This window comes from Dermochelys coriacea, chromosome 1, assembly GCF_009764565.3.
Source record: "Dermochelys coriacea isolate rDerCor1 chromosome 1, rDerCor1.pri.v4, whole genome shotgun sequence".
In the NCBI taxonomy this organism is placed as follows: Eukaryota; Metazoa; Chordata; order Testudines; family Dermochelyidae; genus Dermochelys; species Dermochelys coriacea.
Window position 1 is genome coordinate 208,263,152 of NC_050068.2, and position 21,209 is coordinate 208,284,360.

General features: G+C 45.0%; 1 protein-coding gene and 1 long non-coding RNA gene across 2 annotated transcripts in view; one reads left to right on the forward strand and one right to left on the reverse strand.

Moving 5' to 3' along the window:
• The window catches only part of SPAG17 (sperm associated antigen 17), a 289,645-nt gene that overhangs the window by 245,609 nt on the left and 22,827 nt on the right, over window positions 1-21,209 (reverse strand). Inside the window, 2 exon segments of the mRNA XM_043512980.1 lie at window positions 4,524-4,583; window positions 5,047-5,187. Coding sequence (XP_043368915.1) covers window positions 4,524-4,583; window positions 5,047-5,187 — 201 coding nt within the window.
• LOC122459791 lies at window positions 842-15,446 on the forward strand. Its single transcript, XR_006280714.1, has 4 exons — window positions 842-852; window positions 7,285-7,289; window positions 11,190-11,431; window positions 15,105-15,446. It is a non-coding gene; the product is annotated as an uncharacterized LOC122459791 (long non-coding RNA).

A 21,209-nucleotide genomic window follows, 5' to 3' on the forward strand; every position in this document is an offset into this window, starting at 1 on the left:
AGCCCTCACTGTAGTCAAATCTCCAGGAGGGGGCACTGAAGCCTGAGCCCACCTGAACCCCACTGGGAGGCAAAAGCCTAAGGGCTTCAATCCTGAGTGGGAGGGGGTCTGTAACCTGAGCCCCTCCACCCGGGGCTGAAGCCCTCGGGCTTCGGCTTCAGCTCCGGGCCCCAGCAAGTCTAACACCAGCCCTGGAGACCTCATTAAAATGGGGTTGCGACCCACTTTGGGGTCCTGACACAGAGTTTGAGAACCGCTGATTGGGCTGCTGCCTCACATACCAGGTACCTGAGTGTGTCCAAAACACCAAACAGCCCAGTGGTTAGGGCACTAACCTGAGATGTGCAGACCCATGGTCCAGAACAGGGACTTGAACCCAAGTCTCTCACTACACATCCCAAGTGAGTGCCTTAACTACCAGGCTTTTGGGTAGAGTTCTTTCTTTACTCTCCTTCTGCTAGGGCATGGATTACCAAAATGGCTGACCTGGCTTAGGCACCTCACTCCAGGAGACGGTTCACAGCTGACAATTCCAAGCAGAGATAGGCATCTCCCTCTGGCCTGTAAGTCAAGTGCCTAAGGCCCAAAAAACCAGGAAGTAGGCATCCAAATACCTTTGTAGATCTGGGCCTAAACCCCACCCCTTTCCTATGCATTTCACTGCTGGCTGAATTAGGTGGCTCCTCGCTCAGCTTTCTGCCTTCTGAAGATCTCTTTCTTAAGCACCTAACTCTCCCCATGTACTGTATTGGGAACTTAGGCACTTAACTCAAGATTCCACTAGGTGGCCGGAAGCCTAAGAATTAGGTGTAGCAACTACTCACCTTTGTAGATTTAACCCTTGAGCTCTTTGTGCTGTAGCCCATAAGACTAGCTTGCCTCTACTATATTCACTGCCTTGCCTTTATTATTCTGCCTTTATTATATTCAGGGAACCTACAGGCTTATATCCTGTAAGGCATTGACTTCAGCTATTAGCATGAAACTTAAGGCCTATGGACTTTTGCATAGATAAATGTCCCAACGGTAACCCCTATGTTTTGGGGAACTGGAAGTAGAGTGTAAGGTGGAATTTTGCCCATAATGACATCAGCCATCCATAGAAACATGAGCTAACACCAGCTTTTGGAAAGAACATCCAACCACAAGAGTGCCATGGCAAAGAATTGAGGTATATGATAATGAGTTGAAATCATGAATATACTAACCTATAGAAGAAGGACACCTCAACATTAGTAAGGGGAAGAAATACAAACAAGGAAGAAGAGAAATACCCCTACTGAATATGCATTAGACATGGTAGCGTCAGCTTAACATATTATAAAAGTGACATCCCAGCCTGTGGGCAGGAGGAGAGAGAGAGATGTAGCCTTTGGGAGGTGCCAGAATGATGGCCACTGGTAAAGAGGAGGAAGGTTATGGTGACGAGGAAAATAATGACTAACATTTCAGGTTGTTCTGCAATCTACCTTACTGAGTTAGAGAGTGTGCTAAATGTATTAATAAATTATTTGTAAATATAGACATATTCCTATAGTGTGAGTGTTGCAACTGTGCACATCAGGGTTCCCAAATATATAATAATTTTAATAATACTGGGCCTGATTTTGGGACAAGAACCTGTCAACCCTCAAAGTGATAACTGGGAATTTTTATACATAATCGATAGGTCAAGCTACAGTGCCTCTGTCTTCCAATCTGTAAAATTAGGATAATACTTACATAATAAAAGCACAAGAAAATATTTAATGAAACTGAAAGGCAGAAAATTTAAAACTGATCCAAAGAAACATTTTTTAAACACAACACATAATTACCTTGTGGAACTCATTGCCACAAGATATCATTGAGACCACAAGCTTAGTCTTCCTGAGTTAAAGCAGGCACTGTAGACTGCTGCACTGAAGTGGAAGAAGGGAAATTCCATTCTACTGAAGCAGCTTGTATCAAGGCCAGCACTATCAGTGGCAATTATAGTGCCTGCATCAATACCTGTGCAGTTTGCCTTAATAAGGCACTAAACTCCGGCACAGATTCCATTATACTGTAGCTGTTCAAAAATCATTAAAGTTTTAGGAGTTCACACCTGCAATCTCACTGGAAGCTGAGACACAAGTGTAGAAATCTTAGCGTAATGAGTAATGTACTTCCCTCTGTACTCATTCTGTACTTGTTTATCATTACTGTCAATGAGAATTTTGAATGCAGAATCTGCAGTAGAACCCTCAGTGAATATTGTAGAGCAAAATTCTGTCCATAGCGGGCAGAATTTATGCTTGTGGCAGCTTGATCAATCTTTTAATTTGCTACAGCCAGACTGAAAACAGGATCCAGGCAAAAGGTCAGAACAGGCATTTTATATTCTCTGTTTAAAAAAACCAGAGCAATAAAGTAAGTAGCTAATGAGACACAGCATTGACAGCTGAAATTCATAAGTATCCAGTCCACAAGTAAACTGCTCCTAGTAATTAAATACAGGTATCATGAAAAAGTTCTGCTTAGGGCCAAACTTTAAAATCCTTCTATCAGAAGGACTGAAAGCATTTTACATCCCAGATAATATAGAATAAGATTGCCCAGGAGGCTAGTCCAGAACAGAGAGGGTTAATTCCATAAAATTCACAGTCATGTCAATTGTAAATAATTCCAATGGGACTTGTTCAGATAGTACTGTAGCATTACTGAAAAACACACTGCAACTAAAAAGACCTGTTATAAAATCCACCAAAACCTGAGACATATAAAAAGTTTATTAGTCATCACTGAATTAAAATGTAAACAAATTCTTTTTAGAGGAATCCAAAAATCTTTATGTCCAAGGTCTGCAGGGCCATAAAACTCTGGCTGAGAAAATTTTAAGCAATCTTTTAATCAATCACGGGATTTTATAGCCTCTCACAAACTGTAAATTAGACATTTACATGGTAGAGTAAAAGGAAGTCCTCTTTGTATTAAGCAAGCTCACTAACTCTTCAGATATACCCCACTGAGTCAACCAACTTAGAACTTTACATCAAGTAGCTGTTTACACAAACATTAGGCTCTAGAGCAGGAATCTCAAACTCAAATCACCACAAGGGCCACATAAGGACTAGTACATTGGCCTGAGGGCCGCATCACTGAAACCTTTTCATACAACGATACAAAAGTATAGTCAAAAATGAAAAAAATGAAGAGTAATATAGTATGCTATTAAAAGTCAATGTATTAATTTTTAAAAAACTGTAATGCGAAGAAGGGTTTTAATAAAATATAAACACCTGTAACTATTCCTTATGTGGTCAGTAACACTGATGATGATCTATGCTAACAGTCTATCAACATAGGTGTAATGGCAGGAATTTTTTAAAGTAACTATTCATACAAAATATGTTGCCACTTTTAACAAACATTCTTCCCAACCACTTACAGCAAAGAATCATACATGCTGAACTTCATATCTCAGACTGCCCGTCTAGTCCATGAGTCCCCGCCCCTGCCCCGCCTCTTCCCCGCCCCCATTCCAACCCCTTCCCCAAATACCTGCCCCAACCCTGCCTCTTCTCCACCTCCTCCCCTGAGTGAACTGCGTCCCCGCTCCTTCCCCCTCCCTCCTGGAAAGTCCTAAGCACTACCAAACAGCTGTTTGGTGGCGGGAAGCGCTGGGAAGTAGGCGGAGGAGCAGGGACGCAGTGCGCTTGGCTGGGAGGGGAGGGGAGCTTGGCTGCTGGTGGAGTCGGTGCCTATGGCAGGCCACAGGAAATAACTCTATGGGCCGCATGAGTCCCCTGCTCTAGAGCATCAATGCTGCAAATTCTAGAGTTCTGTTTTCTCATTGATGCAGAAGGGTTTAAGCATGTCAACTGCTGTGAACACAGAATCATACGACTGGAAGGGACCTCGAGAAGTCATCTAGTCCAGTCCCCTGCACTCATGACAGGACTAAATATTATCTAGACCATTCCTGACATTGATTGTCTAACATGCTCTTAAAAATCTCCAATGATGGAGATTCCACAACCTCCCTAGGCAATTTATTCCGTGCTTAACTACCCTGACAGTTAGAAAGTTTTTCCTAATGTCCAACCTAAGCCTCCCTTGCTGCAATTTAAGCCCATTGTTTCTTGTCCTATCCTCAGAGGTTAAGAAGAACAATTCTTCTCCCTCCTCCTTGTAACAACCTTTTATGTACTTGAAAACATTTGGGAGAACAGATCCCAGCTCTGTATCTCTAGAATTCATGGAAACACCATTAAAATATAGCCAGAGAATATATTACAAGCATCATAAAGAAATCCATGTCCCAGAAGGCACCTTGCTCCTCATTTGCTTTGTCTACAAATAGTTCATATGGACTGATTAAGATGCAACAAAAAGGAAGCAGTTTTGGCAGCTTGGCAACAGAAATGTTTTTAAAAGCTGTATCCAATGGACAAGAGTCATTTTTTACTCAAATATATAAAACATAACTAATTAGAGGTATTTTGCTCAATAATTTAAAAAAGCAATAAAAACTTTGCCTCTGCAATAAGTGCTTAACCTACCTCATAATACATAGGCACGTCTTTAACATTTTTTCCCTTTTGATTTCCAGCTTCCATGATCTGTAAGAAAAGCAAAGTGCAGTACTGTGTTTATTATCTTCATCAGTTTTTTCTTGATTGCCCTCAGACTCCCTGACAGTAAGATATATTAGATTGGCATAATCTTCTAAGGCAGTGCTACTCAAAGCGGTGGTCCGTGGTTCGGTGCCGGTCCGCTAGCCATCGGCTGCCGGTCTGCACTTACACTGGAAAAAAAAATTACCGGTCCCCCACATCAGATAGCTTGAGAAGCACTGTTCTAAGGGATGTGGTAAAGGCTCCATCACTTTGGACATTTAAAACTAGTCTGGACAAAGCCCTGGACTACACAGCATTGACACAGGAGGGACTAGCTTATCTAATAGGGTTGTTTTCTTATTTAAACTAATCTATTAATTTTAAATTAACACAGCAGCACTTGTGGCTAAGGAGAAAAAGGCTACCAAGTCTTCAAGAGGTTTTAATAATAAACCATTTTAAATACCTGTCCCAAAATTCCTTCCCACGAAACCTCGCTGAAGAGCTTCCGCTGTGGCACCTGCACAGCAAGAGACAAGGCTTGTGTGTGGACTTCATCCTCGATTTTGTTCCCAACAACAAAAGCAATGCTAGGCTTCCAATTATCCTGTTGATTTTCCAAAATAAAAAATAAATGCATTAAAAAAGTCTTATTTTTGAGTTTTAAGAAACAAGCTTACATAGATTACTTCTCTACCAAAGGCAGCTGATGAAATCCATAATATATACTGAGTATTGCCATGTATACCACACTTTAGAATACATGATATAAAATTTAAATAAGCATAAACACATGTTGTCCTACTTCTTTTCTCCCATCAGGTGGCAGCATTGTGCTATATAAAACAAAACACTTCCATAATACAATGTAACAATTTCTTTATTGGTGAATGCTCCATTAGCACAATGTGAGGAATATTTTAGGATGACACTTGCAGACATAGAATCATAGAAGATTAGGGTTGGAAGAGACTTCAGGAGGTCATCTAGTCCAACCCCCTGCTCAAAGCAGGACCAACACCAACTAAATCATCCCAGCCACGGCTTTGTCAAGCTGGGCCTTAAAAACCTCTAAGGATGGAGAGTCCACCACCTCCCTGGGTAGCCCATTCCAGTGCTTCACTACCCTCCTAGTGAAATAGAGTTTCCTAATATCCAACCTAGACCTCCCCCACTGCAACTTGAGACCATTGCTTCTTGTTCTGTCATCTGCCACCACTAAGAACAGCCTAGCTCCATCCTCTTTGGAACCCCCTTCAGGTAGCTGAAGGCTGCTATCAAATCCCCCCTCACTCTTCTCTTCTGCAGACTAAATAACTTTAGTCCCCTCAGCCTCTCCTCATAAGTCATGTGCCCCAGCCCCCTAATAATTTCCGTTGCCCTCTGCTTGACTTTCTCCAATTTGTCCACATACTAGCCTTTAGAATTGAAAAAGAAGCTGAATTTTGTTTACTGTTGAAAAAAATAAATGAAAAAGAGTTCCAAGTTCCTAGCCTGAAGAATTATGAAATACCAAATGTAACTTCCTGAAATTTAGAGCATTAAGATATTTCAAAACAAAACTTTTATGAACAAAAAGGAATATTACTATTATTTTTGAACAAAAGGAATGTTTACTATTATTTACTATTATTATTCTATTTATTAGAATATACATGACAAGGGCAAATTATGCTCAGTTAAAATACCAACACATGAGTACCAGAAGTACCAGGTTGCAAATGTGCTGACATATTTCCTAGAAGAATGTATGCAGAATGATATGAAAAAAAAATCCAAATTCAGCACTGCAGAAATATAAAACAAAAACAAAGTATACCGTATGGTCGTTCTTTGGTGATATCTCCATAATGAGAGTATCAAACTACGCTGGAGAATGTGTAAGGGAGACAGTTACTCTCCCTGTCTTCTGAGCGTCTTTTCCTTGAACTCCTTCCTTGTGGCAACTCTGCCCCTTGCCAGGGCCCTTCCATGGTCCAGCCTATCTTCCCCATCAGCTCTATGCCCATCTCCAGGGTTCCAGCATAAGAACCAGAAGCAGTGAAATTAGAAGCATTTTGGCTGGGGTTCACACTGTGTGGAAGTTTGAAAATCTCACCCTTTTTTATCATATGTCCACATGCTCCAATTGCAAACCTTACAATAAAGATGCATAAGGCCTTGTCTACACTACAGGGGGAGATCGATCTAAGTTACGCAACTTCAGCTACGTGAATAACATAGCTGAAGTTGACATACTTAGATCTATTTACCGCAGGGTCCACGCTATGCAATGTTGACTGGAGATGCTCTCCTATCAACTCCCCTTGCACTTCTCATTCAGGTGGAGTACAGGAGTTGACAGGAGAGCGATCTGCAGTCGATCCATTGATCACCGCAAGTCGAACCCCCAGGTAAGTGTAAATAAGGCCTAAGTAAGGGTTTCAGTGGTCAATATAGTAACAGGAGGCTGATTGGCTAGCCAATGCCAGAGAGCCATCATTTGGAGGCCTCATGAGAACAGCAGATTTTAAGGAGGAATTTTAAAAAGAATAAAGTGGTTGGTGGCTTTATGAAATTTGATGGAGAATTCTTCCAATTCACAAAGGTTGGTATGCAGGAATGTATGAATGTGTTTTTGGGGAAAAAGGACATAATCAAGCTCAGCATTGTTGGCAGAGCAAAGGCATGGGTCATCTTTGCATTAAGAAATTACATTTGATAGGTAGGGTGAGTGGAGGGCTTTCTCCTTGACCTTCCAATTTTACTCAATCTTCACCTCTCCATTTGTTCCTACCAACTCCTTAAACTGTTTTAGGAGGAAAATAACTAAACACATACAGCTTGGCTAATTGATCACTGGGAATGAGAAAAAAAGATATGTAACCGTCTACAAATATTTCACAGTGTAAGCATTTAGGATGGAGGGAGGGAAATGGTTCATTGTAGTCCACGATGGCATGACTACGAGTAATGGGATGAAAGAATGAAAAAGAAAACTTAGACCTTGTCTACACCTGCAGCGGTGAGTAGGGTACGTGTAGCTACACACAACAGTAAATGGCAGGGGGGAAGCAGCAGGGAAAGCTCTGGCAGCCATTTCCTTTTCCCGGCTGCCTCCTCCCTCCCAGAGCCCTTCCCTGCTGACAGAGCCTTTCAACATAGTGAGGAACAGCTCTGGCACCAGGGAAGCAGGAGGACATTACACTGCTACTAACAGCAGTGTAGACATGGGAGGCACTGCTCAGGTGTGTAGAGAGCCATGTAGGGTATATACCAGAGGAGCCAAACTGTGGCTCTTTTACAGTTAGGGTGAAGCTTGTGGAGTCCCCCACACTTACCAGACTGAGAGGGGGGAGTTTGGGGCTTCTGCCCTGCCCTGCGGTGGGGTGGTGGACCTAGGAGCTTCTGCTAGAGGTGACTGTACCTGCTGAGAGCAGGGAGCACAATTTAAAGGTTCACCCCCCCACCCCACCCCCACACAGCAGCCTAAGTCATACCGAGGGCGCCATTTCAGATTTTGCTGGGGGCAGGGGAGGCAACTTTAACCGTGATTCCAGAGGCTACTTGGGCAATTGAAAACTCTTGTTTTTTTGCAGATAATAACTTAGATACAGTGCTCCTTTTAGATAATAATTTCTAATTCCTATATAAAGAAAGACAATTAAATAAATATTAGACCCATTCAGCTCCAATACTAACATGTTCTGACATTTTGTGTCAAAAGGGACACTAGTTAGGTTTAAACATTTAATGTATATTCTTACTTTGTTACTAACTCTTGAATACAACAATTGAAACAATTGTAGAAAAATATAAATTACTCTCTATCACGTTTTTGCAGTTCATTAACCTTGGAGTAGATCATTTAACTTTTGGAAACATCCTACTAGGACAAGACCCTTTGAGTTATACCGCATCTGCCTGGGGCTCTAGATGTGTTACCCCACTACAAATAATAGACTAGAAACTGACTTTAAACAGGAGTGAAACGGACAATTTCAAGTCACTTTTACAGTATTGCCAACCCCAAATGTTCAAAAATCATGAATCAGGCTCTCCAAAAATCATGAGATTGGCTTTAAAATAATGAGATTATGTAAAAATAATATATTTGGCGTTCTTTTTATTTACATTCTGCTTTTTGAACCTTTAGAGTGTGCTGGGGTCACATTTTGAAGCTTTCTCCATAGCCACAAGGGCTGGAAACTTCATTTTTCTTTAAGATTGAAGACTGAAATCATCACATATCACTTGACTCCAGGAGCTGGGGCTTTAAGAAAACAATAATTATCAAACTCTCATAACAAAATCATGAGAGTTGGCAACACTGCTTCTGTTTAAAGGCTAGCTACTTTCCAGAAGGGTCTTAAACACAACAGTACAGTGATTGAGTTGCAGTTTCCACAGGAGAATATTTTAAACTAAACACCAAGAAAATTCAACATTTTAATGTTCAGAAAGATTCTGAGGTATATCATGGCAACTTCAGGCAGGAAAGGAAAATAAACAGGCACAGGAGCTCTGGGCAGCTCTTCCTCTTGAAAAAAATTGGAGGGCAAATCTTTGAGTCCTTAATCAAGTATAACTATTGCCATCAGTGCCTCCACTCATAGATATTAACATCACAGTGAAGGTGTGATAACGTGTGGTCAATAACTATACACGTCATACTTAAATATCTGAGCCATCTTATCCAGAGTTACACATCTTATATGCATTGGCTCAGGGACTACATATTCTGAACAGTGCTGAACGCAGATGAATAATACAAATCATGAAAATAATGATCAATTTTATGGACTCTGTGGATGCAATTTCTGTTCTTTGTTCTGGAATTGGCCTGGATACAGCTAAAACCCTAAGAAGTTGAGGTATAATCACATCTGATACTCATATGACACTTTCTCATGCCTTCCTTTTCTCAAACTCAGAACAAAAAAATGACAAAACAAAATGGTTTTCAGTTAAAATCTAAAATTGCCCAGCAGGCATTACTGTACAACCCAGCCTGGAGTAGAACCTCCCACCCACTGGCAGTCAAATGCTCTCCTCTCATCTGATGCTCTTTCTTTCTTCAGCGTTCCTGACCTCTGTGCTGCTTTTTATACTGTCAACCATGACATCCTTCCCAATTGCCTGGGACTATTTGCTGGAGTCTCGGAGCACTGGCCTTCTTGGTTTTGCTCCCATCTGAGTCCTCTTTTTTGCAGTATGCAGCAGAGAGAAAGGCTGGTCTAGTTGACAGAGAGCTAGCTCTGAGAGACCTGGGTTCTATTCCTCCCTCTCCCCAGACTTTCTGTATGACCTCAGGTCAGTGCCTTAGGGACAGAGATTCAAAGGTTTTTAGGCACCCAAAGATGCAGGTAGCCATCTACTGGGGTTTACAAAATACCTAACCTTCTAGGCACTTTTGAAAATCCCACTAGGTGCCTAAATATCTTTGAAAATCTGGCCTTTAGTCTGTGTCCCCCTCAGTGTCCCATCTGTACAATGGGGATAAAAGCACTGCTCCACCTCACACAGGGACTGTGATGTGAGGCGCTCAGATACTATGGTGATGGGGCCACATAAGTACCACAGGCAGAATGGGAACTTCTCTATAACACTGCTATCCCTTCCCTGGGTTTTGGCCCCTTCTTTTCACCTTCCCCCTCCTATCTCCCTCTTTTCTGAATGTAAGCTTGGCTCAGAGGGCTTAGCTGTATTTCTTCTGACTCACCTGCTTTCTCTCTTCAACACCACCCAAGGCAGAGGGATTCCTGTTTTCCAGGTTCATCTAAAGACTTCCAAATCCTTAATTTAATTACCAGCCCTTTCTTATCTTAATCACCCTGCCTCCATTTGTAAACAAAACACCAACTCCCTGCCCCCAGGGCACAAGTTGGGAGAAGCACCTCTCTGAGGAAGTCACATTCCACAGTTAGGCCCCGTCTACACTGGCAAGTTTCTGCACAGTAAAGCGGCTTTCTGCGCAGTAACTCCCAGGGTGTACACACTGCCATGCCACTTAGTGCGCAGAAACTACACAGTTGTAGCACTCTAAACAAACCACTCTGACGAAAGGTGTAGAGTTTTCTGCACTGGGGCTACAGCGCTGCGGTGCCAGTGTAGACACCGTGGCGATTACAGTGCTGCGATTGGCCTCTGGGAGGTATCCCACAATGCCTGTTCTCACCTCCCTGGTTATTGGTTTGAATTCTATTGCCCTTACCTCAGGTAACCAACTGTCAGCCCTACCCCATACATTCCTCTGAAAATTTGAAAGTCTCTTTCCTGTTTGCTTGGTCATGCGTGCAGTGGTCTCAGCACATCTTTCCAGGTGGCCATGCCTGCTCCACACACCAGGCGATCCCCCGCTTGGAGCACTGAGAAGCAGCTGGATCTCCTCGGCATTTGGGGAGAGGAAGCTGTGCTGTCCCAGCTGTGCTCCAGCCATAGGGATTATGATACCTTCAGACAGATTTCACGATGTATGATAGAAAGGGGCCATGTCCGGGACAGATTGCAGTGCAGGGTCAAAGTGAAGGAGCTGCGGAACACCTACCACAAGGCGCAGGAGGCAAACTGCCGCTCCGGTGCTGCCCCCACGAGCTGCCAATTCTACAAAGAACTGGATGCGATACTCAGTGGTGACCCCACCTCCACTGTGAAGGCCCCTGTGAATACTTCATTGGCTCATGTGCCAATCAAGAGTGGACCGAGCCAGGAGGAGGAAATCTTGGATGAAGAAGGGGAGGGGAACCCAGAGGCAGAGGATGGCTCCGAGGGCAGAGATGCATGCAATCAGGAGCTGTTTTATACCCTGGAGGAGCCTAGCCAGTCACAGCAGTCGGATCTTGGCGAAGCGCAAATAGGAGAGGAGGCCCCTGGTAAGTGGATCCGATTTTGGGAATTGCTGAAGCGATTTGTTGAGGACAGGAGGGTTGTCTCCCACTGCATGGCTATTCTGAGTGGTGGAACAGGCTGTTGATAGACTCCCTCGATTCACGGGAATCTCCCTCAGAGATCTCCAGGAAACTCTCATGGAGATAGTGGACAATCTACTGCTGCAGGTTCCTCAGCAGAGCTGCTTTGTTTCTTGCCCCATTAACGGTAACTTTCCCGCGCCACCGTGCCGTCATGGTGGGGGGACCATTGCTGCACACAGGCGAGCCACATAGGGGCTAGGGCGGAAGCTGCAGGCTTGTAGAAGACCCTCCTTTGACCCCCTGCTCACACTCAGCTGCGAGATATCTTCCATAATGATCACATCCTATGGAAAATGTGGGGACAGGAATGATTATCAAGCTCCCCCTACAGGGCTGGCTCTCCCCAAGAGCCACGTGCCCAGTGTACATCAGGGTCTGGGAAGAGTGATTCCCTGGCCCTGCGGCTACTCACCATGACCTTGAGCAGATCACTGCAGACTACATGGCTCTGGGAAGAAGGATAAAGGAGTTTGAGGTGCAAGTTTGAGGAGTTTGTTGAAGAAAAAGGCCCAGGTAGGGACCGTCAAATTATGGAGGTGAATGGGTGGTTACGTAGATGGTGTTGGAGAGAGGGCTTTCAATTTTTCGACCATGGGATGTTGTTCCGGAAAGAGAGATTGCTAGAAAGAGATGGGATCCATCTAGTGAAGAGAGGGAAGAGCATCTTCGCAGGCAGGCTTGCTAACCTAGTGAGGAGGGCTTTAAACTAGGTTCGCCAGGGGATGGTGACCTAAGCCTAGAGGTAGTGAGAGAGTGGGATACTGGGGAGGAAACACAAGGAGGAGGGTACAAGATGGGAAGCCCATCAGCTAGTTTTCTTCGGTGCATGTACACAAACGCACGAAGCCTGGGAAACAAGCAGGAAGAATTGGAAGTCCTGGCAAAATCAAGGAACTATGATATAATTGGAATAACAGAAACTTGGTGGGGCAGTTCACATGACTGGAGCACTGTCATGTAAACTGTTCAGGATGGACAAGTATGGGAGGAAAGGTGGAGGAGTTGCATTGTATGTAAGAGAGTGGCATGATTGCTCAGAGCTCCAGTTTGAAACTGGAGAAAAGCCTGTTGAGAGTCTTTGAGTTAAGTTTAGAGGTGAGAGCAACAAGGGTGATGTCGTGGTGGGCGTCTGCTAGAGACCACCGGATCTGAAGGATGAGGTAAACGAGGCTTTCTTCAGACAACTAACTGAAGTCTCCAGATCACAGGCCCTGGTTCTAATGGGGGACTTCAATCACCCTGACATCTGCTGGGAGAGCAATACAGCAGTGCACAGACTATCCAGGAAGTTTTTGGAGAGTGTGGGGGACAACTTCCTGGTACAAGTGCTGGAGGAATTGACTAGGAGCCGTGCTCCTCTGACCTGCTGCTTACAAACAGGGAAGAATTGGTAGGGGAAGTAGAAGTGGATGGCAACCTAGGCAGCAGTGACCATGAGATGGTTGAGTTCAGGATCCTCACAAAAGGAAGAAAGGAGGGTAGCAAAATATGGACCGTGGACTTCAGAAAAGCAGACTTAGACTCCCTTAGGGAACTGATGGGCAGGATCCCCTGGGAGGCTAATATGAGGGGGAAAGGAGTCCAGGAGAGCTGGCTGTATTTTAAAGAAGCCTTATTGAGGGTGCAGGAACAAACTATCCCGAAGTGCAGAAAGAATAGCAAATATGGCAGGCGACCAGCTTGGCTTAACAGTGAAATCTTCGGTGAGCTTAAACTCAGAAAGGAAGCTTACAAGAAGTGGAAATTTCGCATGACTAGGGAGGAGTATAAAAATATTGCTCGAGCATGCAGGGGTGTAATCAGGAAGGCCAAGGCACAATTGGAGCTGCAGCTAGCAAGGGATGTGAAGGGTAACAAGAAGGGTTTCTACAGGTATGTTAGCAACAAGAAAAAGGTCAGGGAAAGTGTGGGACCCTTAATGAATGGGGGAGGCAACATAGTGAGAGATGATGTGGAAAAAGCTGAAGTACTCAATGCTTTTTTTGCCTCGGTCTTCACAGACAAGGGCAGCTCCCAGAGTGTTGCTCTGGGCAACACAGCATGGGGAGTAGGTGAGCAGCCCTAAGTGGTGAAAGAACAGGTTAAGGACTATTTAGAAAAGCTGGACATGCACAAGTCCATGGGTCCAGATCTAATGCATCTGAGGGGGCTGAGAGAGTTGGCTGATATGATTGCAGAGTCATTGGCCATTATCTTTGAAAATTTGTTTCAATCGGGGGAGGTCCCAGACAATTGGAAAAAGGCAAATATAGTGCCCATCTTTAAAAAAGAGAAGAAGGAGAATCCGGGGAACTACAGACCGGTGAGCCTCACCTCTGTCCCTGGAAAAATCATGGAGCAGATCCTCAAAGAATCCATTTTGAAGCACTTGGAGGAAAGAAAGGTGATCAGGAACAGTCAACATGGATTTACCATGGACAAGTCATGTCTGACCAACTTGATTGCCTTCTATGATGACATAACTGGCTCTGTAGATATGGGAAAAGTGGTGGCTGTGATATATTGACCTTAGCAAAGCTTTTGATATGGTCTCCCACAGTATTCTTGCCAGCAAGTAAAAAAGTATGGATTAGAGGAATGGACTATAAAATGGATAGAAAGCTGGCTAGATTGTCAGGATAGTAATCAACGGCTTGATGTCTAGTTGGCACCAGTATCAACTGGAGTGCCCCAGGGGTCAGTCCTGGGGCCGTTTTTTTTCAACATCTTTATTAATCATCTGGATGATGGAATTAATTGCACCCTCAGCAAGTTTTCAGATGACACTAACCTGGGGGAGAGGTAGATACGATGGGGGGTAGGGTTAGGGTCCAGAGTGACCTAGACAAATTGGAGGATTGGTCCAAAAGAAATCTGATGAAGTTCAACAAGGACAAGTGTAGAGTTCTTTACTTAGGAAGGAAGAATCCCATGCACCGCTACAGGCTGGGGACCGACTGGCTAAGCAGCAGTTCTGCAGAAAAGGACCTGGGGATTACAGTGGATGAGAAGCTGAATATGAGTCAGCACTGTGCCCTTGTTGCCTAGAAGGCCAATGGCATATTGGGCTGTATTAGTAGGAGCATTGCCAGTAGATCGACGGAAGTGATTATTCCCCTCTATTCAGCACTGGTGAGGCCACACCTGGAGTATTGTGGTCAGTTTTGGTCCCCACACTACAGAAGGGATGTGGACAAATTGGAGAGACTCCAGCGGAGGGCAACGAAAATGATTAGGGGGCTGGGGCACATGACTTATGAGGAGAGGCTGAAGGAACTGGGGTTATTTAGTCTGCAGAAGAGAAGAGTGAGGGGGGATTTGATAGCAGCCTTCAACTACCTGAAGGGGGGTTCCAAAGAGGATGGAGCTAGGCTGTTCTCAGTGGTTGCAGATGACAGAACAAGAAGCAATGGTCTCAAATTGCAGTGCGGGAGGTCTAGGTTATATATTAGGAAAAATGATTTCACTAGGAGGATGGACTGGAATGGGTTACCTAGGGAGATGGTCCTGCTTTGAGCAGGGGATTGGACTAGATGACCTCCTGAGGTCTCTTCCAACCCTAATATTCTATGATTCTATGATATAAACTTCACAGAGATGACATTGGGAGGTCAGCCTCCCTTATCGGCAGCAGAACGGCTGTGCAGAATTAGAAAGTGGCCAAGAAGAACTAAGGAGGACTTTGTGAGGTTATGATGCATTCCGCCACTGAGAAACAGGAATTGAAGGAGTGGCAGAATAGCGAGAACAGGGACTGAAAGGAGAACGCGGCACACCAGAAAGAAGCCATGGAGCGGCTCTTAAATGTTATGTAGCGCCAAGTGGACACGCTCAAGGTGATACTAGTTCTTCAAACTGAGCAGCTCCACGCCCGCCCTCCCCTGCAGCTGCTGTCGCAAAACTCTTTCCCATGCGCCCCCACCCCCAACACACTGTTATCAACCTCCTGGCTCCACTCTCTACACGCAGCATTCCACTACTCCCTCCTGACAGTCCAGCAGTGTGGACTCCCACCACCCACTGCACTCAACACCAATCCCTCTGCAGTTTGGCCCTGCTGAAGTACAGCACCCGCTGCATTGTACTCCAAAGGAGAAGGTTGGGTATGATCCCTGGACATACACAAATCTGTAGCCAACCCGGGACCCCTCCTGTTCTAGAGACCTTCCCTTCCCCCATCCCCCTCCCTGCTGATGTATTTTTGTCATTTGACTCTCTCCTCCGGTTGTTGTCTTTAATTAAAAGAATTGTGTTGGTTTGAAAGCAATCTTTATTCTATTAAGTGAAAGCAAAAAGAGCACTGAGAAGCAACATGCAATTATGTTAAACCCCCTTATTGCAACATGTGCACCAGTCACCTCCTAGCATTACAAGCACTGCAATCCTGAGCATAGTAACAAATATTAGTGTCTTTCAGCTTCAAATTGCTGCCTCAAGGCATCCCTGATCCTTATGGCCCTGTGCTGTGCCCCTCTAATAGCCCTGGTCTCTGGCTGTTCAAACTCAGCCTCCAGCACTGAGCCTCTGTGGTCCAGCCCTGAGTGAAGCTTTCACCCTTCCCTTCACAAATATTATGGAGCGTACAGCACACGGCTATAAGCATAGGAATATTGTCATTGGCCATGTCCAGCTTCCCATACAGACATTGCCAAAAGGCTTTTAAACAGCCAAATGCACACTCAACAGTCATTCTACACTTGCTCAGCCCGTTGTTGAACTGCTCCTTGCTGCTGTCAAGTTGCCCTGTGTATGGCTTCATAAGCCATGGCATTAAGGGGTAGGTGGGGTCTCCCAGGATCACAATGGGCATTTTGACTTCCCCTATGGTGAACTTCTGGTCTGGGAAGAAAGTCCCTGCTTACAGCTTCTTGAACAGTCCAGTGTTCCTAAAGATGTGTGCCTCATGCATCTTTCCGGACCAGCCTGCGTTAACGTCTGTGAAACGCCCATGGTGATCCAGAAGCGCCGAGAGAATCATTGAGAAATACCCCTTGCGATTAATGTACTCAGTGGCGAGGTGGTCTGGTACCAGAATTGGAATGTGCATGCCATCTATTGTCCCTCCACAGTTAGGGTAGCCCATTTATGCAAAGCCATCCACAATGTCATGCATGTTGCCCAGAGTCAAGGTCTTTTGGAGCAGGATGCGATTAATAGCCCTGCACACTTCCATCAACATGACTCCAATGGTCGACTTTCCCACTCTGAACTGGATAGCGACTGATCAATAGCAGTCTGGAGTAGTCAGCTTCCACAGTGCCATCGCCACATGCTTCTCCAATGACGGGGCAACTCTCATTCTTGTGTCCTTGCGCCGCAGGGCTGGGGTGAGCTCAGCACATAGTCCCATGAATGTGGCTTTCCTCATTTGAAAGTTCTGCAGCCACTGCTCATCATCCCAGATGTGCATTACGATGTGATCCCACCACTCAGTGCTTGTTTCCCAAGCCCAAAAGCCGCGTTCCACTGTGGTTAACACCGCCGTGAATGCCACAAACAATCTCATGTTGTAGCTACTATGTGTGGCAAGATCAGTGTCACACTCCTCTTGCCTTTATAGTTTAAGTAATAACTCTACTGCCACTCGTGACGTGTTGGTCAGAGCGAGCAGCATACTGGTCAGCAGTTTGGGATCCATTCCTGCAGGCTGTAAGAGGCAGGGCACGCAGTACACAAACCGTTGAAAGATGGTGCCAAATGTGGATGGAAGCACAGGGATTGCTGGGATGCAAAGCAATGCATCACGCGGCATTGCGACTGGACCCATGATGCCCCGCAGCCCCCTCCATCTTCCCACAAGTCTTAGTGGCAAAAGAGAAAGAGGTGCGCTGGGGCATAACTGCCCAGAGTGCACTGCTCCAAATAGCGCTGCAAGTGCCGCAAGTGTAAACACGCTATTGCGCAGGCAGCTGTCAGTGTGAACACACAACAGCGATTTTCCTTCTGCGCTCTCTGAGCAGTGCTGTAACTGCCAGTGCTGTAACTTTGCCAGTGTAGACGTTTCCTTATTCTGTGCAGTTAAGAGCTCTGTCTGGGAGCACAACTCCTGTATGAAACTCGGGGAGGATGGGGGAAGGGCTGCCCTCCCTAATTGGTACCCTTGGTCATACACCCCCAGGTATGCCCTGCACTTTTACCCTCAGTGGCCCCTCCCTGCAGCTCCCAGCTGTTTGCTGCTGCCGCTCCACACAGCCACAGCTCCCAGCTTGCCAGCTCCAGCAGCTGCCATGCAAGGAGGAGACTCTGTGACACTATGTGACCAAGCGGGGCCAGCAAACTCTGGCAAAAATCGGAGTGGGGGGGCGGAGGGGGGAATGCTACATGTACTCCTGAGCCCCGGCAGGTGTGCCCTGCCAGGCTGAAGCCCTGAGCCCCAGCAGGCATGCCCCAGTTCTCGAACTTCTGAAGATCACCATATGCAGGTCGGAGGATGAATAAGTTTGGCCACTCCTGGTATATACCCTAGGGTTCAGGTGTGTACGGTACTCTACTTTATCCTACTCTCCTACGTCATGCTATACTGTCTACAATGCTTATACCGATGCCAGCTGGGCATGCAATGTCTGTACTCTTCATGCCACTGGAAATGTAAATGTACTTGTAGACTGAATATCGGGTAATATCTCTTAATTAGACTTTAGAATAACTTAATCTTTATTAGACTTTAGAATAATCTCCTTCAGGAAGTTGTGGAGTCTCCATATAAAGGCATTATACAAATCAATATTATGCCCTCACCTGGAATACTGTGTTCAGTTTTGGTCATCTTATGTCAAAAATGATATACCAGTAATAGAGGATATTACAGAAAGATGATAAGAATGATTAGAAGCCTGGAAAAACTTCCACATGAAGAAAGTTTCAAAAGATTAGGACTGCTTACCTTAGAGAGGAGAAGATACTCCTGGAGGAATTCTGCACCAAAAAATTAAAAATTCTGTGCACAATACTTTAAAATTCTGCATAATTCTGCATATTTTATTTGTCAAAATAACACTATATAACCATGCCAGTTTCAATTATTTAGGTAATTTATTTCAAAATAAATATGTCAGCAACTATGTATGTAACAATAGAGACAACAAAAATGATTCCCCCAGGAGTAGAGAGTTAAAGAAATCACTATGATAACCCAATTCCTGCTTCTCCACACCCTAACTCACAGAGCCCAGCCGGGGGGCCAGACACTGACATCCCTTCCCTTCTGAGCCCAGTTGTGGGATCCCCTCTAGCCCAGACACCTGCACCTTCTCCCCTTCAGAACCAGGGCCGGCTCCAGCTTTTTTGCCGCCCCAAGTGGTGAAGGAAAAAAAAAAAGAAAACCAAGCCTGGTTGAGCTGCCACCAAAGTGGAAGAGAGGGACTGAAGGGCCGAATTGCCGCTGAAGACCCGGATGTACCGCCCCTATGACAGACGGAGTGTTGCCCCTTTGTATTGGCCGCCCCAGGCACCTGCTTCCTTCGCTGGTGCCTGGAGCCGGCCCTGCTCAGAACCCAGCTGTGGGACTTCCCCTTGGCCCAGTTACCCACACCCTCTCATTCCCAGAATCCAGCTGCAGGGCCCCCCCATCCCAGACACTCACACTCCCTGCCCCCCAGAGCCCAGCCACAGGGCAGCCCCCAGCCCACAGATCTGCACCCCTTCTTCCAACAGAGCCTATCCATGGAGGACCCCCCCAAAAGCCAAGACACCCACAGCCCCTACCCACAGAACCCAGCTGTGGGGAGCCCCCCAGCCCAGACACCCGCACCCCCTGCCCTCCCAGAGCCCAGCTGCAGCATGCCTTTCCAGCCAAGACACCTGCACCCCCTCCTCCCTCAGAGCCCAGGGATCCAGAGGGAGAAACAGCCTAATGCTGGGTCCGAAGGTATGGAGTTTCCTGCACACCACCTCCTTCCTTCAAGACATGCTGGGAACTGCAGCTGCTGGAACCCTTCAGCTCCTCCTCTCCCCCCCCCCCCAGTTTCTTCTATATGTGAGCTGGGGAGCTGGGCTTGCCTGGTCTGGCAGTCCCTAGTGGCAGCCAGCAGTTCTGCAGACCATTTCTGTGAGGGAACAAGGAAATTCTCCTCAAAACGTTAATTCTGTTCAAATTCTGCATTGCACAGTGGCGTAGAAATCCTCCCAGGAGTAAGAAGAATAGGCAGGGACACGATAAAGATATATAAAATGAAGAAATGGTATAGTGAAGGAAGATCAGGAATTTCTGTACGTCCTTCTCAAAGTTCAAGACCAAGGGAAAATTCAATGAAACTGAACAGGAACAAACTTAAAACTGATAAAAAAAATATTTTTTCACACAATTCACAATCAGCCGTAGAACTTATTGACACTAGATATCATAAAGGCCAAGAGCTTAGCAGAGTGGAAGTGCAGGTAACTCTGAATAACCCCACCAGATTTATTTAATATCTAGACTAGCATATTGCTCTACATCAGGAAGCAAATTCTAGCTTTCCAGAACTCCTCAATTATGTACTGCCCTAAATCATACTACAGTGATCAAGAGAAATAATGAGCCAAAATGATTAGTAAATAAACAATTTAATTCAAAAGATAGAGCAAAGATTTTTAATAATTCAGAAAGGAAGAAACATGGTTATTATAGGGGTAATAGCAGTGATGTGTATATTAAAATTGAGAGGCAGTGTGGTCAAGTCGATAAGTCCCAGTTCTGTTCCTAGCTCTGTCACTGATTTGCTGTATTAGCTTGGGCAACTCACTTCATCTCTCACTCCTATCATTTATCTGTCTTTTTAGAATTGAAGATTCTTGAGGCAGGAATTGTCTTTTACTGTGTCTGTACAGTGCCTAGCACAAATGGGCCCTGATCTTAGGGGGGCCCTTTAGGACTACCATAAAAAAATAATAATTACACACACAAAAACTACCTTAAAAGAATGTTAAGGTTGCAAAGTCAAGCACTCTAAAATTAAAAAATGCCAGTATTAAGGTTGTCTGTGCAACCTTAATTTCCCCTCCTTCTGCGTATGCATTATGATAGTTGTTAATTACATGATCACATATTATTTTTTCCACAAGAGCCCTGCCTCAATTGGTGCACAGGATGGCCAGTGCTCACTGAATGAGCAGCTATGCAATATTTCGTGTTATCCCTATTGTTCAATGTATCACCTTATGCCTTATGTACTTCATACTATTCAAACCCTGCTCTGAAGAGAGAATCATAAAGTTCCCCAAGGGATTTTCTATGGTGCTCATTACTATAGCATCTGAGTGCTTCACAAACATAAATTAATTTATTTTCACAGCACATCTGTGAGGTGAAGGGGTATTATTATCCTCATTGTAAAGACAAGGAACTGAGGAAGAGGGATTAAGGCAAAAAGTATCCACTGATTTTGGGTGCCCAATTTCAGATGCCTGTGGTCTGATTTTTCATGATATTGAATTTCACATATTCAAAGCTCAGCTCCTATTGATTTCAATTGAAGCTTTGAGTGTTCAATTCTTCAACAATTCATACCCCCACAGTCTCAAGTTGGGCACCGGAAAAGGAGGAACACACAATCAGTGACCACCTATGAAAAGTTTGGTTTAAGTGACTTTCCCAGCATCACAATACTTCTGTGGTTAAGAATCCAGTTCTCCAGGGCAGCATTCAAATGCCTAATCTAAGAGACCCTCTTTCCCTCTTTTCTCTTCCTGCAATCCTCTGCCTCGTTCATTAAACTCCTTC